At 39.4% G+C, this 21,484-nt stretch overlaps 1 protein-coding gene across 1 annotated transcript; it reads right to left on the bottom strand.

The window, feature by feature from the left end:
* Positions 1–14,056: 14,056 nt before the first annotated feature.
* On the bottom strand, positions 14,057–20,769 carry LOC135457592 (collagenase 3-like). The gene is made up of 10 exons (XM_064732330.1): positions 20,616–20,769; positions 20,274–20,515; positions 19,029–19,177; positions 18,804–18,929; positions 17,748–17,909; positions 17,046–17,163; positions 16,316–16,449; positions 15,814–15,973; positions 15,003–15,106; positions 14,057–14,455 (listed from the first exon to the last, which is right to left on the bottom strand). Exons 1-10 carry the CDS (start codon positions 20,736–20,738, stop codon positions 14,355–14,357), a joined length of 1,419 nt encoding a protein of 472 aa, XP_064588400.1. The 5' UTR covers positions 20,739–20,769; the 3' UTR covers positions 14,057–14,354.
* Positions 20,770–21,484: the final 715 nt, after the last annotated feature.

The following is a 21,484-nucleotide window of genomic DNA, read 5'->3' as shown; positions in this document are numbered from 1 at the left end:
AAATAGAATGCACCAATATATCTCAGTGCCTCCCAGCAGGCATTTCAGGAAAGGAGCATTTAATCTAAATGTATTGTTAAAATATCCTTTTATCTCAGTAATCCATATCAATTTTCTTGAAGCTGATTCTTTTGTAAGAGCATTAAAATGATGCATGACTCAAGTGTTTACAAATTATTTAGCACAGTGAGTCAATTAGAAGTATCTGCTTGAGGCTCTGTTCTGGAGTGAAGAATTTGTGAAGAATTTGCATTTTGCTGAAGCAGTCACGTACCCACTTCCACACCCTGCAGAACAGATCTGGTGGGGACTGAGCAAATGCCCAGGAGACACAGGTCTGTGGGAATGAGGAAGCACCAGTGGGACAGGGTAATATTGTGAAAATCACACATGCTTGAAGGAAGGCCTGGGCACTGATCCTTCCCAAGAAGTAGCTAAGGCAAATAGTTCAGGGAATTTCCTTGAAAGAAAATATTCACTGTGTGTCTCCTTGAGTCTGGGGCACAGGTAATTTCACAAGTAGTGTCATTGGTATCAGTTCAGGACAGGCAGCACCACATGTGTGTCATGTAGGAAATGCTCTGCACCCACTGGAAGCCTCCTGGGGACACCTACCCAGGTCAACAAGGAGTGTCACCCGGTGGTCCTGGAAAGTACCGTGCGCCTTGTGCCCTCCTGTGGCTGAGCTTTTGTGCCCTCCCTGCTCCAGAATGACGCCTTTTAGTGGAGCTGTCAGCCAGGGTGCCAGGCTGTGCCCAAAGGCCCTGCCTGCAGTGTGGTGCCTGGCCCTGGGGGTGGGCTGAGCCCTGAACCCCACAGTCAGTCACCTGCCCCCTGTCCCTGCCAGCTGAGTAGCCCTGGTGTCTCTTTGGACCATAACAGGCCAAATTTGCCCCACAGGCCACCGTAGCTGCCCAAGCTGGTAACTAGCTGAATTCAGGAAAAGGCTCCTCCCTTCCTTTCCCCAGTGATGTGCCCGAGCCCAGGCTCCTCAGTCCCCATCCCAGGAGCAGAGCCTGCCTGAGGAGCAGCTGCCACCCCTTACACTCTGTCACTGCACTTGGCAGAGAGGCCACCGCCCTCATCTCCTCTCTTGCCAGAACAGGGGAGATGGACCTACAGCTCAGCTGGAGTCTACGGAGGTCTCACTTTAGAATGCTTAACTGGAGGATTAATCTGGGTTTGTCACTTCCACAGTGTTTATTTTCTTTGTAATAACAAAAGCTCTGTGAGAAGAGATAAAACCGAAAGAGGTGGAATCCAGCAATCCCTCAACAGAGATTTGCCTTGCCTCCATTTCCCTGTTATCAATAAGAGCTAAAATTTGGCTTATTTCTGTCTTTTCCCACACTTCTACGCTATTTGTCCAAAAGCATTATTTACCACAGAGGCTTCCTGAATCCTTCTGCATCATCTGTTTTTTTGTCTTCAAGTGTAGTTTGAAAATATTTGTACAATGAAGATTCACTTATTCAGAACAATTGTTTGCAAGCAAATATATCACTTCTCTTCCTTTTTGCTATTTTATTTTATTTATGTTATATTTTCTTCCCAATCCTTATTAATTTATTTTTTCTCTTGCATAATAGTCCTGAATTTTAACTCTGGATTTTTTAAACTCAACTCATTGTTAATTTTTGACTGTAAACAGAGACAGACATTAGAATGTTGACAGCTTCCAAACATAGTAGATAGTATCTCAGAACAAGAATCCAAGGCCAAAGTTAACAATAACATGGCGGAACAAAAGTGTGAGTGGAACATAATTATTCATGTGTGCACATTATGGGCTGATGTAAGAAACAAGAAAGGGATGATCAGTTAGCCTTAAGCATTATGATGTGATGGAATAAAAACAAACGAGTCACTTCAAAAGAAAAGAAATTTATCTGGATCAAAATTTTGTGCAGTTGAGTATCTCACTGAGATCCCTGTGTTGATTCTGATAGTATTGGAATTCTTTTAGAGAAATAAAAGCTATGAAAGTCATATTCAGGAATGAAATTAATTTATCTTAGTGTTGGATCTCTCCTTTTGAAAGATTAGCCTACAGAGAATGTGATTCATTTCACCTAAAGTGCACACTTAAAATACATTAAAAGAGCTTTATACATAGATTCTGTTGTTTTGCTTTAACAAATGCATAAGATCAAAGGGAATAGAATGGATTTACATTTATGTTTCATGCCATCTTCCTAACAAAAACCAGCTGCAAGGTCCAAACAGACCTTGGTATTATAGTCCACATGGTGATTAACAGTAATCAGTGCCCCCACTATGAAATATTTCTATTTTGGCTTTGATTTTGCTAAGTGGCTACAAAGTGTGAAAAGTCATTTACTGACTAAGTCATAGTGTCTAGAATTTCATTGTATAAAATCAATGAATTGATCAGAAGTTAGCTGGAGTAAAATATCCAGCTACTCGAATGAGAAGGGATCTGAATTTTCTGAGGGTCTAAAGGTGAAAAGAAACTGGATGCCCCAAAGACAAACACTTTGAAAAGTACTTCAGTGTATCAGAATATTAGTTATTTGATTTAAAAAAAAATCAAAAGCAGGGGTGTTATACGTAAAGTCAGAAACCCGGCTAAATCTAAGACAAATCTTTCATAAATGTAGCAGCTTCATAGAGTTTTCTAGGCTAGGAGCACAGTCATCCAGTTTCCTAACTGCAGTCAATGAAGAAAAACAGATGCTTTCAGACAGAATCTGAAATATTAGTGGTGTGAATCACTTTCTGTCTACCTTTCTTCATTCACTAAATGGGAACAGAGGACAATTTTGCATCTGGCTTAGCATTTCATTTAGAGGCCCTTACTCTGGTAAAAGTTAGTCCATGTGGTGAGAAGCTGGTGTCCATGCAAAGAGAAGGGGATCCCAACAACACCCCAACACAGCATCACAGAAGCACATCTGGCCTCCCAAAGGCTGGCATGTGCTTGCTGGGAATATGTGACCAGCCCAGATGTAAGAAAGGTTCCTCTTAACACCACATTCAATAGGTCATGATGGCTTCAGCCCTTTACCTCTGCTATGGCTCAGTCCTCAATCTGCACAAAAGGAGATGCCTGAAGAAATGAGCCATTGTTGAACATTGGAGGTGATTAAGCAATTTGTACAACATCAAGGATGTCCCAGGATTAGAGAACAAGATTGCAAAACCACCAGAGTTCCTTAGGTAATGTAAGTCAGGTTTAGCTTATGAATACGAATGAAGTGTTTTGTCCTTATTTAGAGCATTAATCTACCTTCAATAACAGCCAAATCTTTCTACTTTCTTTATGCATTTAGCCAGAAAATCTTTTTGCTTTGTTTCAAGTTTTGTTTATCTCTGTGATAAAGGTGAAAATTGTTTCACTTACATAGCTTATGGTGCCAGTATGACCAGCCATGGGACACGAGGCAATGGAATGAAGCTGCCTCAGGGCAAATTCAGATTGGACACCAGGAAAAGGTTTTTCACTGAGACAGCTGTCAGTGACTGGAACAGGTTGCCCAGGGAAATGATCATGGCAGCAAGCTGGAAACTAATTGCCAAGCCACTGGGTTTTGCCTTCACATCAATAAATACTTATTTAAGCCAAACTCATTCTTAAACCAAAATAATTTATATCTTTCAAAAAAAAATTATGTTTCTTTCACAATCAATCAGTTCTACTTGAAATATACCTCACCTTAAACTCAAATTGAAATAATGCACATGATGTCAGTTATCTGACTTTAAGTCACCCCTTTACTTTAACTCAGAAGAGATTGCATGGACAGAAATACTTATTATTAACAAAGAAGTAATAACTCCACTGTGCTGCTTCTGTTGTTTTTATCTCACAGCTAAGTATAAAAAAAGGAGTTTTACATTTTATCCTGCAGTTCTGATTGCATCCTTCTTTCTGTTACATGCCTAGCTGATTTTCTTCATTTTTCCTGGAACACTATGGAAGCATTTCACCAAGTCTGCTGAAAAAAGCCTTTATGCAAATGCATGTTCTTTTCTGGGTTTTTACTTTCTCTTACTTCCCTGAAGGTTGTTCTGTACCTTTCTTCACTGATTAACTGCTTTGCAATCATTTTTTCAGAGAAGTGAGTCCCTGACATTACATCATCTGCCATCATGTGTCATCACCTGTTCGCTGCCAGGTGGTTTGGGGACAAGATTGTGACAGAGAAGTGTTTGATGAAGTTTCAGGACACTTGCATTACACCTTCTTACTTGCTGATGTTTTCTGCTGGATGATACTTGAATTCCTTTTGAAGCCTTTGAAACTAAATAACATGAAAAATTTTAAGGCATTGTGGAGTGGGAAAAGTGGGAGGAATGAGGTGCCTGACTTTTGTCATTTATCTGACAGCTGAGCCCAGGGGATCCAATCTGGATGGAAATCCTGCTTGCTTCCATGACATCCAAATGCAGATACTGCTACAGAAATCACGTATCAGGGAAGGCACTAAAGCTGCTCTTTCAACACTAATCCAAACTATATTAAACTCCATTCAAGTCCTAGCAGGCATTATTTCCTGCTGCATGACATAACTCAGCCTGGTGCCTTTGTTCTTTTGCTGGGTGCAGAAAGGCCCTCCAGGTCTTTGCTATTTATTCCATGTCAGCGGAAGCAAGAATGTCTGAGACAGCAAATGAGAGGGGGTTTGTGGCACCTGAGAGCTGAAACAAAATATAATCTGTGCAATCTGCTTGATGGAAATATCTAATGATTCAAAGTGAGGAAGCAGACTAGTCAGTGGGATCATGCTAGACAAGTACTACACCCACACAATAAATCTGGGATATTCCCAAGACATAAACCCAACAGTTACTTCTGATGATCTCCAGTATGAAAAATAACGAAAAATACTGCTGAGCCTGTGGAGCAGGTCCACTTTCTCAGACCTGCACAGAAAAATTGTTTGAATTTGAATGTGTTTTAGCTACTTAAGTGAATTTGAAGTACAGTCTCAGGTACCCCAGGAGTATAGCAATTTTTTGATGTGCTATAAGCTGTGGGAATGACCACAATGACTCTACCTGTGAAGGCACATCTCTGGCATGATCACTACCGCCAACTGGTGTGTTTGTTCTTTGCTCTCCTTTCATTGTAACAGGAAGGAATGAAGACCATGCAACATCCAACATTTCTTCGTTAATCTCACACATGGGATTACACTGCTTTCCTTGGCATAACTTGTGTTGAGTAGCAACAGAAATTTTTGCAGAAAGATGCATTATTTAGAACTGAACACCAAGTCTCAGTAAATCTCTCCTTTTGAGAACGCAGGATCTGATAAACCAGCTAGCTCATGGAAAATATTTACTGTTTATACAAAAATAACTCATCCTTCATTCTCTGAAACTTCAAACAGGAAGATTTCAGCCTGAATTTGAAAACAGTTCTGAGAGAATAAACAGGCAGGTTTGGAAAGCTTTTATTTCTCCACATCTGCCTAGAAGTCTGCTGCTTTCTTAGCAAAATGTCCAGCACAGGCCATAATCTAAAAACTCAGTAACAAAGCACTGTAAGTATGAAAATTTGAAAATAAAATGTCATGTCATTCAATGAAACTTTTAAGAAAGCCAGGGCACTTAAGCTTACATCTTTACAGGGCACTTCCTTACATCTAGGCAAAGTGGTCTGGGAGCAATTCCTGGCTCTCAGTTTCAGCTTCCTCTAGGGATCAAACGAAGCACAAACTGTAACATTGCCATAGGAAGGAAACTGAGCAGCAAATGACCCACTCAGCATTTCCCATGAGTGGGATCCATTATAGCATTGAGCTGCCCCGCAGTCCAGGCCAGTCTGAGACAGTCGCCCACCCTTCTCTCTCCCTGCCCATCTCTCTCCTTCCCTTCCCTTCTCCCTGAAGGCCCTCTTCTTGGTGGTTCTTGTCTCTGATTTTGCCTTCTCCAATCAAAAGCATGCCATCCAAATAAGAAATACACCACGGATTGCTTCTGGCTCCTGCAGGCTGGAGCTCTGCTCATGGGGTTGTACCTGCCAGCTCACGGTGTGTTACATGTCCCCAGAGCATAAACTCTTGGGAGGAGGAATTGATTCATCCCGAACTGGAGTTTCAAAGACTGCTGTTCCCTGGTCCACGAGAAGGAGCATGTCTGTGCCCAAACAGAAACCAGTTTACCTCAAGATGTGTGGCCCCTAAACTCTACCTCTGCTTCAGCCCTAACATTTCAGAAGCAAGAGTCCCTTTTGGTCATTCTCATGGCAAGTCACTAATGATACAGTAATCACCCTATCATATAGCCTTGCAACTTCTGTCTTGGCTGTGCAGACACACAGTGTCTAGTGTTGTTTAGTCAGAGGAAGTGAGGCTAATTATGCCATTGGGATATTTTAAGAAATTGATATTTTACATGCACACTATTTTCAGTAACAAATTGCAATGCTAGAAATAATAGTGAGACTTGTTTTGATTATATCATCTCATCAAAATTTAGTCTACCCACCCTGAGCCTAAACACATCTGTGCCACCTACACAGCTGTGGTTGTTCTAAGGTGTGTTGGGGGATGGTGGTGTTGGAATTACAGCCCCATAATCCTGTAGCCAAATCTGTGATGACGGCTGATTTAATCCGCCCATGCATTTCAGCATTGGATCAAAGCTGTGGGTCTCACATATTTGTAAAGGTTGACTTGACATTTCTTGCTCCTTTGAGTTTTGTTTTCATGTATCCTCCCTTGTAAGGATAACAGCACTGGTGTAGCTTACTGGCAGCAGTAACCTTCCCGCTTTTCCTGTTGCCACAGTTTGTTCCTATCCTGTACCCCAAGGGTTGCATTCCATACATTCATTAAATCTCTACCCTGTTATAAAGTAGATTATTTTCCCCGATCCTTTGCTTCCCAGAAGTGTACTTTCAGGCTGCATTTCTTGCTTTCTGGCTGTTTATAAATTTATTTTCTAAAACCTGGCATCATAAAATTGGCGCAGTAATCTGAGTGGGTAGTACCCTTTAGTAAGATCAGAGGAAGGAAAATAATTCCTAGTTTTACACAGGTTGTACCAGTGTGACTAGTGTAATAAATACACTAGTATTTATTACTTTATTCCTGAGTGGCTTTGCTAAAACAGGATGGCTGGGCTTCTCTGTGATTCAGTTCTAGCAGTTGGTGTTGATGCATGTTGAACTTTTAAATCTCTGATTTTCAGTAAACACAGAGAAAATGGTAGATTGCAGATAGCTAATCACTGAAGCAATACTGATGATGTCCTTGGCTCCTGCTTATTTTCCTGTAATTCTGGGGGAATTTCTTAAATTTGTGTTCCTGTGGCTCGTCTTAGATGAAATATCTTTATTAGATGAAATCTGTGTTAACTGAGATTAAAGTAAACCTTTCATAACAACTAAAACCAATACATGCCTACAAAAAATAAGGCTATAAAGTGTAGAGGAAGACATTAATGATAATTCTAGAAACATAATGACCTGATTCCATCTGACCTGAATGTTGTGTCTAGCTCTGGTCACACAGTCTTACAAAGCAGATAGCAAGAAAAATGTCTGCCAAAACTGTCAGGAGACATAAAAAATATTGCTCACATCAAAGGGCAAGAAATTTTAACATCAGTTTTACAGTTAAAACAACTAAGAGCTCTGCTAAAGATACATAAGTAAGCAAGTTCCAGAAAGTAGGTCCTCTTATTTACTGTTTATTGATATAAGAACGCATTCAGTGAACAAGGACAATAGTTTAAAAATAGATCATAGGGGAGTCGCTTTTCATAATGAACACAAAAAATCAATGTTGAGTTTACTGTACTATTTTAAATCTGAGATTCAGTTAAGAATGTGAATATTAAGAATGCCTGTATCTATGCAAGAAAGAACTAAAGAAAAACAATGAAAAATTCAGCAGCACTTGAAATATCACAGGACAGGATCTTGTTTACTCCTCGTTTCCATTATGGATAGAAAAGAAAAGGACCATCTGAGATGGCCTGATTTGGACAGCTGGGTATTGCTGACATTCTATGACTCTAATGATTAGATTCAAAGAGAAATGTCACAATTTAAACACATGTCAACATAATGCAAATCATTCCTTGGGCTGCCATGAAAATTCTAATGCAGAGAGCTATGAATAGAGCAAGTGGAATCATAACAATTAAAATTTCCGGTGTTTATTTGAGGCTGCATGCACAGCACTGGATTGTTTAAGCCTGATATTTCAACAAGCATTTTCCTTCTGGAGTTGATGCTTGTATAGCCTCATAGAGGGAGAAGGAACCCACATCCGATATTTATTTTGTGCATCAAGTGACTCAGTTTCAGAGAGTGTAACTCATACTCTAAGTCTCATTAACATAGCACAGAAAATTCCCAAATGCAAAGTTCTGAGCTGAGTGTTTCCTCCTTGGCACTCAGCAGAAAACTGCCAAAGGGCTTTTGTTGCCCCTTTTTTAAATGCTTGAATGGTACCAGATTCAGATGCTGCTCCAAAACATGTGTTTGTAGTAGCTTCTCTGAAATTTCTATTAACTTTGAGACTGCTTATATGAGAGCAATGATTTTCCCTAGCAGTTTGCAAAGCAGCTGTTATCTGGGCAATTATTCCCTGAACAAAACGTGTAGTCTATGTTAAGATTTCTGTTTTGTTTGAATCGTGTTTCAGATTCCAACAGGCTTTTATTGATTATTTCTTTCTTAATATCCACACTTCAGCTACTAATACTGATTTTACAAACACAGTAATTGGAGATAAGCTGATGCAATCAATTGCTTTATATTTCCTACAACATCCTCATTCTCCTGTTAGAGATCTCTATCCCCCTGTTGCAATGTCATCCACTGTTTTCTACCACTGTAGACAGACTTGGTGTGCTAAATTATTAGTGTTACAGACCCAAACTTTCCACAAGGAAGAGTCCTTGGGTGATTCCTAGAAAGTACAGCTGGATTGCCCAGCCATCAGCTAAATCTCTGGTATGGGCTACTTTGAGGCATAAACCAACCTTGTGTTGAGGCTCTGTCAGAATAATGGAAATGGCTTTCCATGATGGTTTTTGCCTGCAGGGTCTAATCTAATCAGCTGAGACCAACAGATCAGAATATGTAGCCAGGAGGAGAGCAAACATTTTACCAAGATCAATTATTCCAGCTACCTGGCCACATCCTGGCTGCCCCTTGTTGAAACTGCACCCTATAGCACTGCATAGACCACTCTAATGGCCCTGGCTTACCTGAACTGCAGTTTCCCTTGGGAGACCTCAAACATGGTGTTTTATCCCATGGGTCCTTGCAGCTTTCATGACCAAGTTTTTTTCTGGCATTTGTCTCACGCTGTCTTCTCTGCACCACTGATGCCTTTTGACCCCATCATGCATGGTTTATTTGCCATTATATCACCAATGTGCTATAGCAAAATAGCACATAATTTGGATCAGAGGTAAAATTTGTATATTAAATTCTCCTGATTCATCTGAAGACAACCTGGAACCATTAATTTAACCATAGAACCACAGAATCATAGAATGGTCCAAGCTGAGTCTGAAAAGGACACTTGCTAGACAAACATAGAGTGGGAAGGACACTGTGAGCTCCAGACCCGTCAGACATGGTTGATTCCCAACAGACTTTCACATGTTCTTCTTAGGATGACAGACTCTGAGGGGGGCTATAACATTTTTTTGTTCCTGTGAAAACTTTATTCAGGTAACAAAAATGCAGAAATAAAATTTCTCTTACTTTGTTCCTAGGGTGGTAATCCCTGTAATGATGGGATTACAGTGTTGTAATAGTGTCATTTGGGCTAAGAAAGCAACACTTGACCCTGGACATGACCCATCTTCCTCTTCTAAGAAGAGCAGAACAGGATCATGTAAGAGCATGTAAAGACCAGCAGAGACTACACAGTATGGCTGTGACTATTCTGAGGACACTGCTCCATCAGACTCCTCCTGCCCAGTGGTAGGACTCCAGTGTAGTCCAAAAAAAGTCAATACACAGCATGGATGGCTCACTCCAATGCACACAGAAATGCACCATCCTGTATTACTGTAGCAGCAGGAAATTTGTTATGTTACATTTAAATAGGAAACTGAAAGCTGCTTGTCTGCTGCCAGGTGAAAGTTTCTTTAGAGGAAGATATTCTTTGATCCATTTTCTGTGAGTTAAAGGGGCAGGGGCAGAGCACACTCTGTAGCACAGCACATGGGAAATATGTGAAGTGAGAGCCAGAGGTAGGCCTGAACAGCACCGGCTGGAAATTCAAACTGCAGTATGTAATTGAAAAGCTGTGACTAAAAGGGAAGTACCAACCACATCCCCTGTGTTAAGCAGAAAAGAGGAGGATCACAGCCTGGAGGGACTCTGTGTGGGCTTTGTACCCTCTGCGTCACCTTAGGGAGAAATACTGAGATTTTACTTGGGAAAGTTTTTCATCAGAAGTAGCAAAAGCATCAAACCCCAAAAGTGGTATAGATTCACAGGTTGTTGAAAAGACACTCCACTTTGTGCAAAAACCCCTAAACATAACTAACAGAAGGTCTTGATCCTACATCTCAAATAAGGTTAATGGGCCATCAGTATTTCCACCAAGTACTGTTTAATTGTATATGTGTAAACAGAAAACATCTCCAACAGAACAGGTGAGCACATACTCACCAGAACAAAAGTGAATGTGCAGTTCTTTGACCTAGGCTGAGGGCTGAGGTCTAGATCCTTGTTTAAGTCAATGTGAGAAAATACTGAAACAGTGAGTTTTCCTCTCCAGACTCAGTGAAGGGTGAAGGGTTGCCATGTTCCCAGGCAGTTAGAACATGTCTGTTTATGTGTATATGGAATTTTCCAGTGAATGGTGTTAGAGTAAGGGGCTGCACTGTGCATAGGACAAGAGTGTACTGTTTGAAGTGCTTTGCTTTGAATTCTGGAAAAGACTAAAAAATTAGTATCCTTGATAGTGAATACATCTAGAAGCTTCCTGAACATTATTATATCCTAACTTTTTACTCAGAGATCTGCATTTCAATAGAATAAATAATTGAATTCTATTTATTAGTGTTGGGGTTTTTTATGTCATCACATAATGTAAGAACTCAATATAGTTAATTGTGGCTTCCTCAAGTTAATTGTACCCACCATTACAATTTTTAATTCTGTACAGAATCTCTAAGAAGCAAAGCTGTCACTGCCATCTAGTGTCTTCAGAGTAGATTTCTGGAGATTATGCTAAGGAAAAAAATCCATTCTTGTAACTTTGAATCCCTTCTCAAGTTTATCAGCTACTACTAGATCTCATGTAGTTCATGGAAATTCCTACAGTGTTGCCTAATTTCTCACTTTGGAAAGTTTAGATGATTGCTCACTTTTTTTCTCACCTGCGATAAATATTTGCATCCTCTAAGTCCTCCCTGTTCAGGATCATGTAACCAACACAGAACACTCCCAGAGGAGAATCTGACAGATTCCGTTTCTTGCCGTATCCTTTCTCTCCCTTCAAATGACCATTCCTAGCAGAGATCAATATGAATATAAAAGACACATTAATCAATAACTGTTCATGTACTAGTCACAGAATCACAGAATCAATCATAGAACCACAGAATCACAAAATCACAGATTATGCTGAGCAGGAAGGGGCGCACAAGGATCAAGTCCAACTGCTGGCCCGGCACAGGATACCCCAAGAGTCACACCATGTGCCTGAGAGCATTGTTCAAATGCTCCACAAGCGCTGTCAGGCTGATGCTGTGACCACTTTCTTGAGGAGCCTGGTCCAGTCCCCAGCGACCCTCTGGGTGAAGAACCTTTTCCCTATATCCAACTTAAATCTCCCTGACAAAATTCCCTACTATTAGTTAGGACTATTCTGTCCATTCCTTACTATTAGGTGGATTATGTAGTTCCATATGAAAAAATTTATGTAGTTTGACTGGCAACCTGGTGGGAAGTTATTAGTTGTGCTTGTATTACATTCTGAGGGACAGCTGCTTCAGCCTCCTTGTGGTCCTTTCTCCACTCACATCTCAGGGAAACCAGCCAGTTCAGTCTCTGCCTCTGGAAAAAGAATTATTTCTTCTCAATTCTTGGTGGTCTTGGGTGACATCCCACCTGGTTCTCACCCCTCATCTGTGCAATGCTGTTCTCACGTGTGGCAGTGGATGCCAGGGCACTAGGCACTGCGGAGAGTTTTCCTTTCTGGCTGACAGCGGCAACAGGGTCCCTCTGGCTCTGATCTCAGCCTTCCACTTCCACAGCACAAGAAATTTTTTCTGGTTTTTTTTCTCAACAAATGTCAGGAACTGGCATTCTGGTACTTTTCTCAGCTGAGGTAGAGCTAACCACAGAACAGCTCCCATCTCTCGGTGGGGATGTGGACACAGATGATGGAGCCGTGCTTGGTTTTGTGCGGAAGGCTGCTTCCAGTCAGCCGAGCAGCTGACAGGAATCTGTCTGTTTGGGCTGGAGAGCAGCTGGATATGATCATGCTGAAGGCTTTTGAAGGTCCAGCTTCCTATGCAGTACCTTTTTTCCCTGACAAATGTACAACGTTAACAGAAATTCACATAGATGTGACATTCACTGTTTCTCCTTGCTTCCCTGTCCACATTTGCATCCCCTTACCCAGCACAGCTCATGCCAGAACTTTGAAACTCATAAAACAGAACTTTGATTTCAGCTTTTCAAGTTTTTCAAAATGAAAACTTCTAAGTTTTTAATTTTGTACAGGTTTTTTCCAATTCTATTTCCATGCATTTCTTTTAAGCATAATAAGGTCTGGAATTCACTAGTTCACAATTTTATGTTCAGAAGAGAGCTCTCAATCTGTTAGGTTATCACCACCAACCATCTATGTCGTGAGAGCTACAGAATTAACCATACCTAGCCCACCACTAGGTAAGCCTGGTCATTTATGTCTGTTTAAAGATATTAATTGTTGGTCAGCTTTGCTTGGCAGGCATGGCTGATTGATTGACTTAGGGGTTGTTTTTGAGAGGAAAACACCAAACAGGACAATGAAGTTTTAATTAATTGCTAATATTTAACATTCAAAATGAGGTGTAACTGTTTTCCCAGTATTTCTTAATAGTTTCTCATTCTTTCTGTAATGATAAGATATAATTCCAACTTAGTCCTTGTTTTGCAGATTTGAGGGGTCTTTCTGATTTTCCCTCTTCTGTCTTTCCTCTTTTCCATGAAATTATTTTTCTTGAAGGGACAAAAAATAAATTTTATTTTTAAACAGAGATTGAAATCTTAATGAATAAAATGCACAGGTTAGGGATCTTGATTTCTTTTTCCCTATAGCTCTGCATTGCTTCTGTGACAGGGAGCATAATAAAATTTAAGTAATTTCACAACATCAGTTTATTTTTCCAGTTTATTTAATATTATTTTTTAAAATCAAAATAATCACAGTCCCACATAATTTGCATTGATTAAAACAAAACAGAACAAAACAAAATATTACAATATACTGAAACAATTAATATAGATATTAAAAGAGTGACCAATATGAAAAAATATATTCTTTTCAATATTCTGCTTCGGATGTTCAGGTTCTCTTCTGGCACAGGCATAACCTCTATAAATGTCACTTCAGTCAACACCAGCTGAAAACATCTGGGCTGTGATACCAGATGTAGCATCATGCATGGCTTCTACTTGTGTGATTCTCTTGTAGCTGCTTCCTTCTGGTTTCCCCAGTATCATACAGGTTTGCAATTTCTCCAGGGAGTACTTTTCCCTTTTCCTGCTTTCCTGTCTTCTTTGGAATGACATCTCACTGCTTCTGTACCTTTTCCTTATTCTAAAGATGACATGGGCATCTGCTTCCAGGGGGACATTCCCATTCAATACAGTCAAATACTTCTGAATTCCCAAACTTCATCATTGCTGCTTAGTGTCACTTGCTCAGAGAGTTACCATACAGCCCTCACTCATTCACTACACATCTGAATTCCCAGTATGCTAAAAGACACTTCAAAAAGGGAAGAAGAATTTGTTCAAAGATACAAAACTCCTGGATTTACCAAGTCTATTTCTTGGGACATGCTAGGAGATCCTTGAAAGGCACTAGATGTGCTCAGAATACTGGGAATTAGTAGTGTTTATTAAAGTGGGTGATGTATCCAGCATCACTCCAATACTAGACAAACTTTAAATGGTGTAATGCACCTTGAAATGCTAACAATTTCTTCTCTCTTCTCCTATTAAGTTAAATCAATTCCAGACTGACATGCAGCTGAGTAAGTCCATATATACCGTGTACATTTGTTGGTAGGTAGCCTAGTACTTGTTCATAGAACCTTGCTGTCCTTTGGTAAACCTAAATGCCCACTTTATCAATATTCCCATGTGCTACAAGCTGCTCTGCAGCCTATGACATGGCGCTCAGCTGTAATTAGCACCAAAACAGGGAATTAGTATGCAGGACACGGACAATTCGTTGACTCCAGATGCTATATTCAAACTGCAGTGGTCCATTGAAGAAGTAGAGGTAACCTAAGGAAAAAAGAAAGTTAAAAAGAATTAACACTAAGAAACTGTGGTGTCATATCAAAATTATCCTTAAAATAGTAATTATCTTGTTTTCATTTTTAATAACTCAAATGCAACATTTTCATATTTAGAATGCTGAGATAAATTTTTAAAGATCCTCATTCCATTTGCTAGAGCTGGATCAGAGTTTTAAAATTACTGATATTCTTTAATCTTGTGTAAAATTCTTATATCATTTGATCAGGAAGACACAGGGCATTTTAATTTTTAATACACTGATTCAGAAACACTCCCTGAAAAGCTGGATAGGAATGGGCTCCAGCTATCACACTACAATACTTCTATACTAAACATATCACTTTAGGTTCTCTAAGCAAGAAGCTCTTTTTTTTGGCCAGAGGATAATTTAGATTGGAAAACTGATTCAGTCAAGAACAGAAGTATTGCCATGAAGAAATTAAAATTACAAATGCACAATTTTCTACAAGACATTAATCTCAAGTTTCAAGGGCAATTAATTGTAGTAAAGTTTCATGATCAGATTATGTACCATTTCTTTCATAGACTGCATCCACTTTATCACCAATTCCTGCGAATTCTTCCTCTATCAGCCTGGGGTAACCTTCGTCCATAACCTCTGCCTCTTCATCATAACTATATTAAAAACAAAAGAAAAAAAATGTTAAGGGATTTAAACAGCCTGGGAGTCTGGTCTGTGCCCTTTATATGTTTGGAAGTTACCCACATCCAAAGCAAGCCAGCAGTCTTTGGGTGCTTTCTGTCTAGGGCAATGGCAAAATGCAGGGTGATAAACAGGGCACACCTCCGCCAGAAGTGTAATAAACACAAAGAAAATAGAGCTAAATTTTCAAAACTGATCTATAAAGTATGTGTTATATGGAGATTATTGTACCTGGATGCATTGGTACTATGAGCCTATCCTGAGGCTGCTTGGCCCAATGAGAGTGGGAAGGGATGGTAATGTCTTAATTATGCATGAGACCTGGTTGTGAGCCCCACTCGTGGACAGTAAAAAAGAGACACCTAGGGTGGGACAGATTTCTTGTTCACAGCACTGATACTATTTCACAACTCAAGGAGGAAAGATGGGAAATTTGTCTAGCAGGCATGACCACATTTGAAATTCTCCCAGATTAAAGCACTTTGTTCTCATTTCCTTACATTCATTCAGCTTTTAAAATCTGTGCCCCTATTTACAACATGTTGTACACAGCTGTAGCACCAATGAAAACCACAGACTGGATTGGCCAAATGCCTGCTTTGAACCAAATTCCTGATCTTTCCATACATCTGGACAGGTAATGACTAGGGACACCAAAACTGACCTGTCTCCAGCTTACCTCCAATACTTATTTCCAGTAAAAAAGAGAGTCTTGCCGGTGTCTTTAACGTGGACGGCTGCGTCTATTCTTTTCATTTCTTTTGGGAATCCCATTTCATAGATCTTTTTAGGGAAGTCTTCAACTATGTCGTAACCATTCAGAGCCCAGACTTTCTTTCCTGAAAATATAAACAAAGTATGAGTGTGTCTTTTGTAAGCACTCAGTTGTGAGTGAAGAATAAAAGGAGGAAACCGTAATCCCTGTTTTCATACAACAGATTGTTAGGTCACGTACTCAGTAGGTATTAGACTATTTGTACTATGATTCTGGGCATCCTAATTAAATTGTACATCTCCCAATTCACTGAAAATTTTATAGATGTGCATATAGAGGTGAAATCATTTGTCTTTCAAGCAAGGAAGGTAGGATGTTTTATTCTTCTATTGTTTACCTCTGCACCACCTGTTGAGCTTGATTAATTATGTGTATTCTTCTGCCAACAACAAAATTGAAAACTCACCTTTAAACATGAACACAAGGTCTTTGATGGGATTTTCATAAGCTGCATCTATTTTATTTGGAAGCTCTGGCCAAAAGGACTTAAGTAACACCAGTTCTGCCTCAACCATCTGAGGGTGCAGTCGCCAGAAAAACCTGGTTCAGAAAAGGAAGATATATTTTATGTTTCTTGTCATACTGTAGAATAGCAGTATCTTTGATGTTCTATAGTTAAAATAAATTACTGGTAAATTAATGGTTATCATATCACAGAATATTGAATAGACTGAGCCCCTCTTACACCTTTCCTTTCCTCACAGTCATCAGCTGCAGACTATTTCTGTTACTCACACAGTGATCACCTCCAACAATAACAAATTTTAAGCCTCTTCATTTATAATAAGAGAGTCACTGCTGTCCCATGTGAAGCTCCTGAATGCAGTACATCTTCACCCAAATAAAAGCAGATTTATGTGTGTTGAAGAAAATCCCATGAATTTAAAAATGTGCACAAAACTGTCAGGCTTCAGTCATATTATCTTCACATCATGTCGCTGGACAGTCAAGTCTGTAGTTGCATTATGAACCCTGCCCAAAAAGATATAGGATGCAGTTTCTTAAGAGACATCTATATTGATTTGTGCTCGTTTAAATGTACATTTACCCAAATCTTTAGTAAAAAATGAAATGGTGTTTTTGCTTCCTCGGACTTTATCCAATACCCACCATCCTTGACATGGGAGTGTCTTTACCTGTCTTTAAAGACCAGCATTTCTCCACGAAGTTCTGTTATTGCATCAAGAGATAATTCTACATCACATTTCTCTGGGGTTTTGGGATGTTTTGGGTTGGGATCTTTGTCTCCAGCACCTGCAATGATATCATATGATGTATGACAATGTTAATTTTCTGCCTGTTGGTCATGGTATTGAACAGAATGTGGAAGATGTCCCAAGATCATGATGAATAGAACCATAATGGGTAAAAATTTTTTACAGAAAAATCTGTTCTCTCTTCCCTCTAACCAAATGTGTTCATGAACTTTGCAGTTCAGTTGTGCTACAATGGTGTTAAATAAATTTCCTTTCTTTATTCCAAGTTTTGACCGTTTCCAAACACTTCATGCTTTTCATAATGAAACTGGATATTTCTGTTTCAGCCTTTAGACTCTGTTTTACCTTCTCTTTTCAGGCAGGGCAAAAAGTAGAAGGACTCTGGTCCCCATCACCTACCACTAAAGGAGATTAAGGTCATCAGTGACCAGCTGTGCTCTGCGTTATTTAATTATTTTCCCCTTAAACTACTAAATCAAAGCATCTCCTGTTCCAGTGAATCATTCTTAATCAGCCAAGACAGTTGTTATTTAACATCTGCAGCTCACAGTAACTGTGCCGTGCATCTGCAGCAGGCTAGAGTGATACAGGAGATAAATATTATATATTATGCAGACTTACCATAGAGCTCTTGGATCCCTTGCACATCGTCATCAGGAAGAACAAAACCAGTTTTTCCAGTGTATGTGTAGATTGGGAACATCAAAGCTCCAGGGTCTCTAGAGTGTTCAAGTCCCAGTGAATGACCAAATTCATGGGCAGCAACAAGAAACAAGTTATAGCCTATAACAAACCACAGCAAAAGTAAATGTGCATCTCCTTGCATCACCATACTGCACTTTAACATAGAGGACAATGAATGAGACAACTGAATACATGGAAAAACTCTGCATAATTCAAAAAATCATAGAAGGGTTTGGGACCTTAAAGACCACCAAGCTCCAAACCCTCTGCCTTGAGCAGGGACACCTTCCACTAGATACAATTGCTTGTCATTTTTGAACTCTGAAGGGTTTTGCATTAATAAGGGCCTAAGAAATCTAGTGTCTCATAGCTTGTGTTCAGCCTAACTCTTACATGACATTGATACTATGCAGGGAGATTTAGATCTCTTGAAATATCTTAGCAACACAGGAAAGCTCTAGGGTAAAGTTTTGGTCCTACTCAAATCAAGAACATTTTATTGTGAATTAATCTACAGTAGAGAGTTCAATATTGCAGAAATTAGCATTAATGCCAGGAGGGTGACCTAATCCAGTGGTGAAAAAAAATAGTGTTTTGCTCTATTAAACTCTGTCCTGAATAGGCAAGGTGAAGAATTTTCAAATTAAATGCAAGCAGACATGCAGCTGAGGTATGTTTGCTCTAGGCTTCAGTAAGGCAATGCCCATCAGTCGGTGATCAGAATTAGCTGCCCTTAGTAAAATGCCAAAATTACAGAATCTTACTTGTGCAATTTTTTTTAATCACTTAATTTAGGAATATTATATCTTAAAATTTATGCTAAGAACATGTTAAACCTCCATTTATGACTGGAGGTTAAACTCAGTGTTCTATGTGTGAATGCTGAAGATAATGATGAACAGTCAACAGACAAAACAAACCATCTACAGATATCAAACAGGGATAAATTTTCCATCTATCACCATTTCAAATAATCTCAGGAACTTCTGTTACCTTTAGAATCATCTGACCAAACTTCATCATCATCGAAATGAGCATCTCCTCCATAGTCTGGGCCAGGGGGAAAAGCATGTGCCAGTAATCCAGAAGGTCCATCAAAAGGGTAGAAGTCACCATGTTCTATAAAGCAAAATTCAAACCAGTTAAATTAATTACTCCATGTTATGTATATAAGAATGCAGTTAACTTCTAAAATGAAAACTATTGGTTCTGTGTTACCTTTAGTGCCAAAGGAGATCATGATATCAGCTGTACCACTTCGTATTCTGGTGAAGTTCAGTGGTGTCACATCAGACCAAACTTTAAATGCTTTTCTGAAAGCTCTTTCTACTTCATTACGTCTCAGATCTGAAGTGTAATTCATAATTCTGTCAAACAGATTAACGTCTCCAGTTAAATTGTGTGAATTGAAGAAATACGCAATGCACTTTTATCTGACTGTACACCTCTTTAAAAATTTTTGCTTTTGTAAGATGATCTTATCACATAACAAGGAGCTTAGTAGCTGCATACAGTATTAAAAAAATAAACATTTATGTAATCACTAAAATAATTCAGAGATATCTGAAATTATCTAACAGCTTTCAGTAATTGGTTTTCTATGCACCAGAAGATTTACAAAGTGTCAGATATATTCAGTATTAAGTAAAATAATATCAGTAACTTCAAAATTTTTATGAGACATAAAATATCTCAAGATCCTCACTTCCTGGAGCAGCAAAACATTATCCAAAGTGATTTTTTAAAGCTATAATTGTCCATATTAAAGTAACATTTATCACTAGCTATGGAATGAAGAGATTTTAGTGATTTCATATTTGGAATCTGCTAAACAAACTCAGTCTGTAGCTGTTGAAAGCTCCAGATATATGACCTTGCAGAATTAAAGTAGAAGGATCTACCCTGTGTACTGTCAGCCCTTCACCTCCCAAGGTCAACTTTTCTGAGGTCACGGTACAGGGATTTGTCTGAACAGAGATCCACATCTGGGATGTGAAATGGAAGAGCCTGCTCTCACAGCCACACTGCACAGCCTGGTTTCTGTCTGTCCAGGACAAGACAGAAGCAAACCCCACACCAGGTCCAAACAGAGCTAAGGAGTGACCCAGAGGAGTGCATGATCTGAGCCCCTACCCCTCTTTCATTTGACACCATGGATGTGTCCTGAGTGTCTATATGGAGCCCAGATCAGGAATTGCTGACTTACAATACACCAGGTTTCCTTTTCCATGACAAATGGAGAAGTGCAATGGAAAAAAAAAATAACGCTTACTTCCTTGGGCTGCAAGGTAGGCTGGGAACATCTTTCCAGGAGTGGGGCTGTAAGGGTTTTACACTGCAACATGAATTTAGTCAAACTCAATTGCACCCTTCTCACACCAGCCTTGTGTACTGAGCAACTCATTGGGCAATGCACCTGGAAAGGTAATAACAGTAATAATACTCAAAATACCAGGCATTTACCTGTATGTCAAATTCATTTTTGACCATTTGAGTTTTCTGGGGAAAAAGTTATATTCCCCCACATCTGGGACACCACATCTTGGTTTCTGCATCAGCTCATATGTTTCTTCATCTAGCTTGCCTGTCACCTCCAAGCCAAAAAAAGCTTGCATTTCCCGAAGTTTGGCTGCCACTGTGTTTCCACTCTTCCTCATTATGCCAGCAGGGTTTGGATGGAGGTCATAGTGAGTCCTGAGATAGCGCTAAGAAGGGGAAAAGGAGTCATAAGCATAATTTCCAAAGAGTTGTAACTGCACAGCTTACTGTTATTGGAACATGCAAATGAATTATTTTATACCATACCTCTGCAAACTGAAGGTCCTTTTCTGTGAATTCATGGCTGTCTTCAAGGGGAATAGGGATTGTCAGGCAAAATGACAAACCCAACAAGAAAAAGAAAACAGCTGCAAGTCCTGATTGCATCATGTTGGATTTCTGAAGTCTGAAGCCCTGATGTTTTAGAGAGCAGCTACCTTTACTTTTATAGTCCCAACCCAGTGAGTCACCACTCAGGGACAAGTTAGAACTTCCTTGTTTCTGGAAGTAAACATGCTTAGATGGCTGGTTTGTTTCTCCTCCCCAGCACTGTGGTTAGGCATCCGTTCTCCAGCTGAGGGCTCCGAAACTGTATCTTTGTATAAACATGAGGTCTCTGAATATTGACATAGGCTGCGGGAAGAAATGGGCATAAGCAAACCACACTTGGTGATTATTTTGCAGCAACTTCCACTGGCAATAACTGGCAACAATGCTGCAATAACTTACTGTTCTTTGCTATAAAAATTGTGCTTTTTAACCATTTGATAAACAATAAAAATCCATAACAAGGGTCATTATTTTTAAATCGTTACACTAGAGTAGTGTAATAGTAGTTACACTAGTTCAACAGCAATTTTTAGTGAAATAACATTATAGAATATAAAATATGATATTGTTTCTTTGTTTCTGTAAAGAACTATAACTCCATAGCATAAACAAAAATTTTACTTCAGAGATCATTAAAGAGAATTTCTATCTATATTACAGGATACTTTACTGTCTAACATACTCAAAACCAGAAATGTTAAATATCAGGAATAGTTAAGAACATTTCAAAGCATTTTTTGTTAGTAATGAAGCAGGTCATGTAGAGTGACTAATTCACACAATTTATCTTCAAAAAACCTGAATTT

The sequence above is a fragment of the Zonotrichia leucophrys genome, chromosome 1 (genome assembly GCF_028769735.1).
Source record: "Zonotrichia leucophrys gambelii isolate GWCS_2022_RI chromosome 1, RI_Zleu_2.0, whole genome shotgun sequence".
Taxonomy (NCBI): Eukaryota; Metazoa; Chordata; class Aves; order Passeriformes; family Passerellidae; genus Zonotrichia; species Zonotrichia leucophrys.
This window is presented reverse-complemented; position numbering and strand designations above follow the sequence as displayed.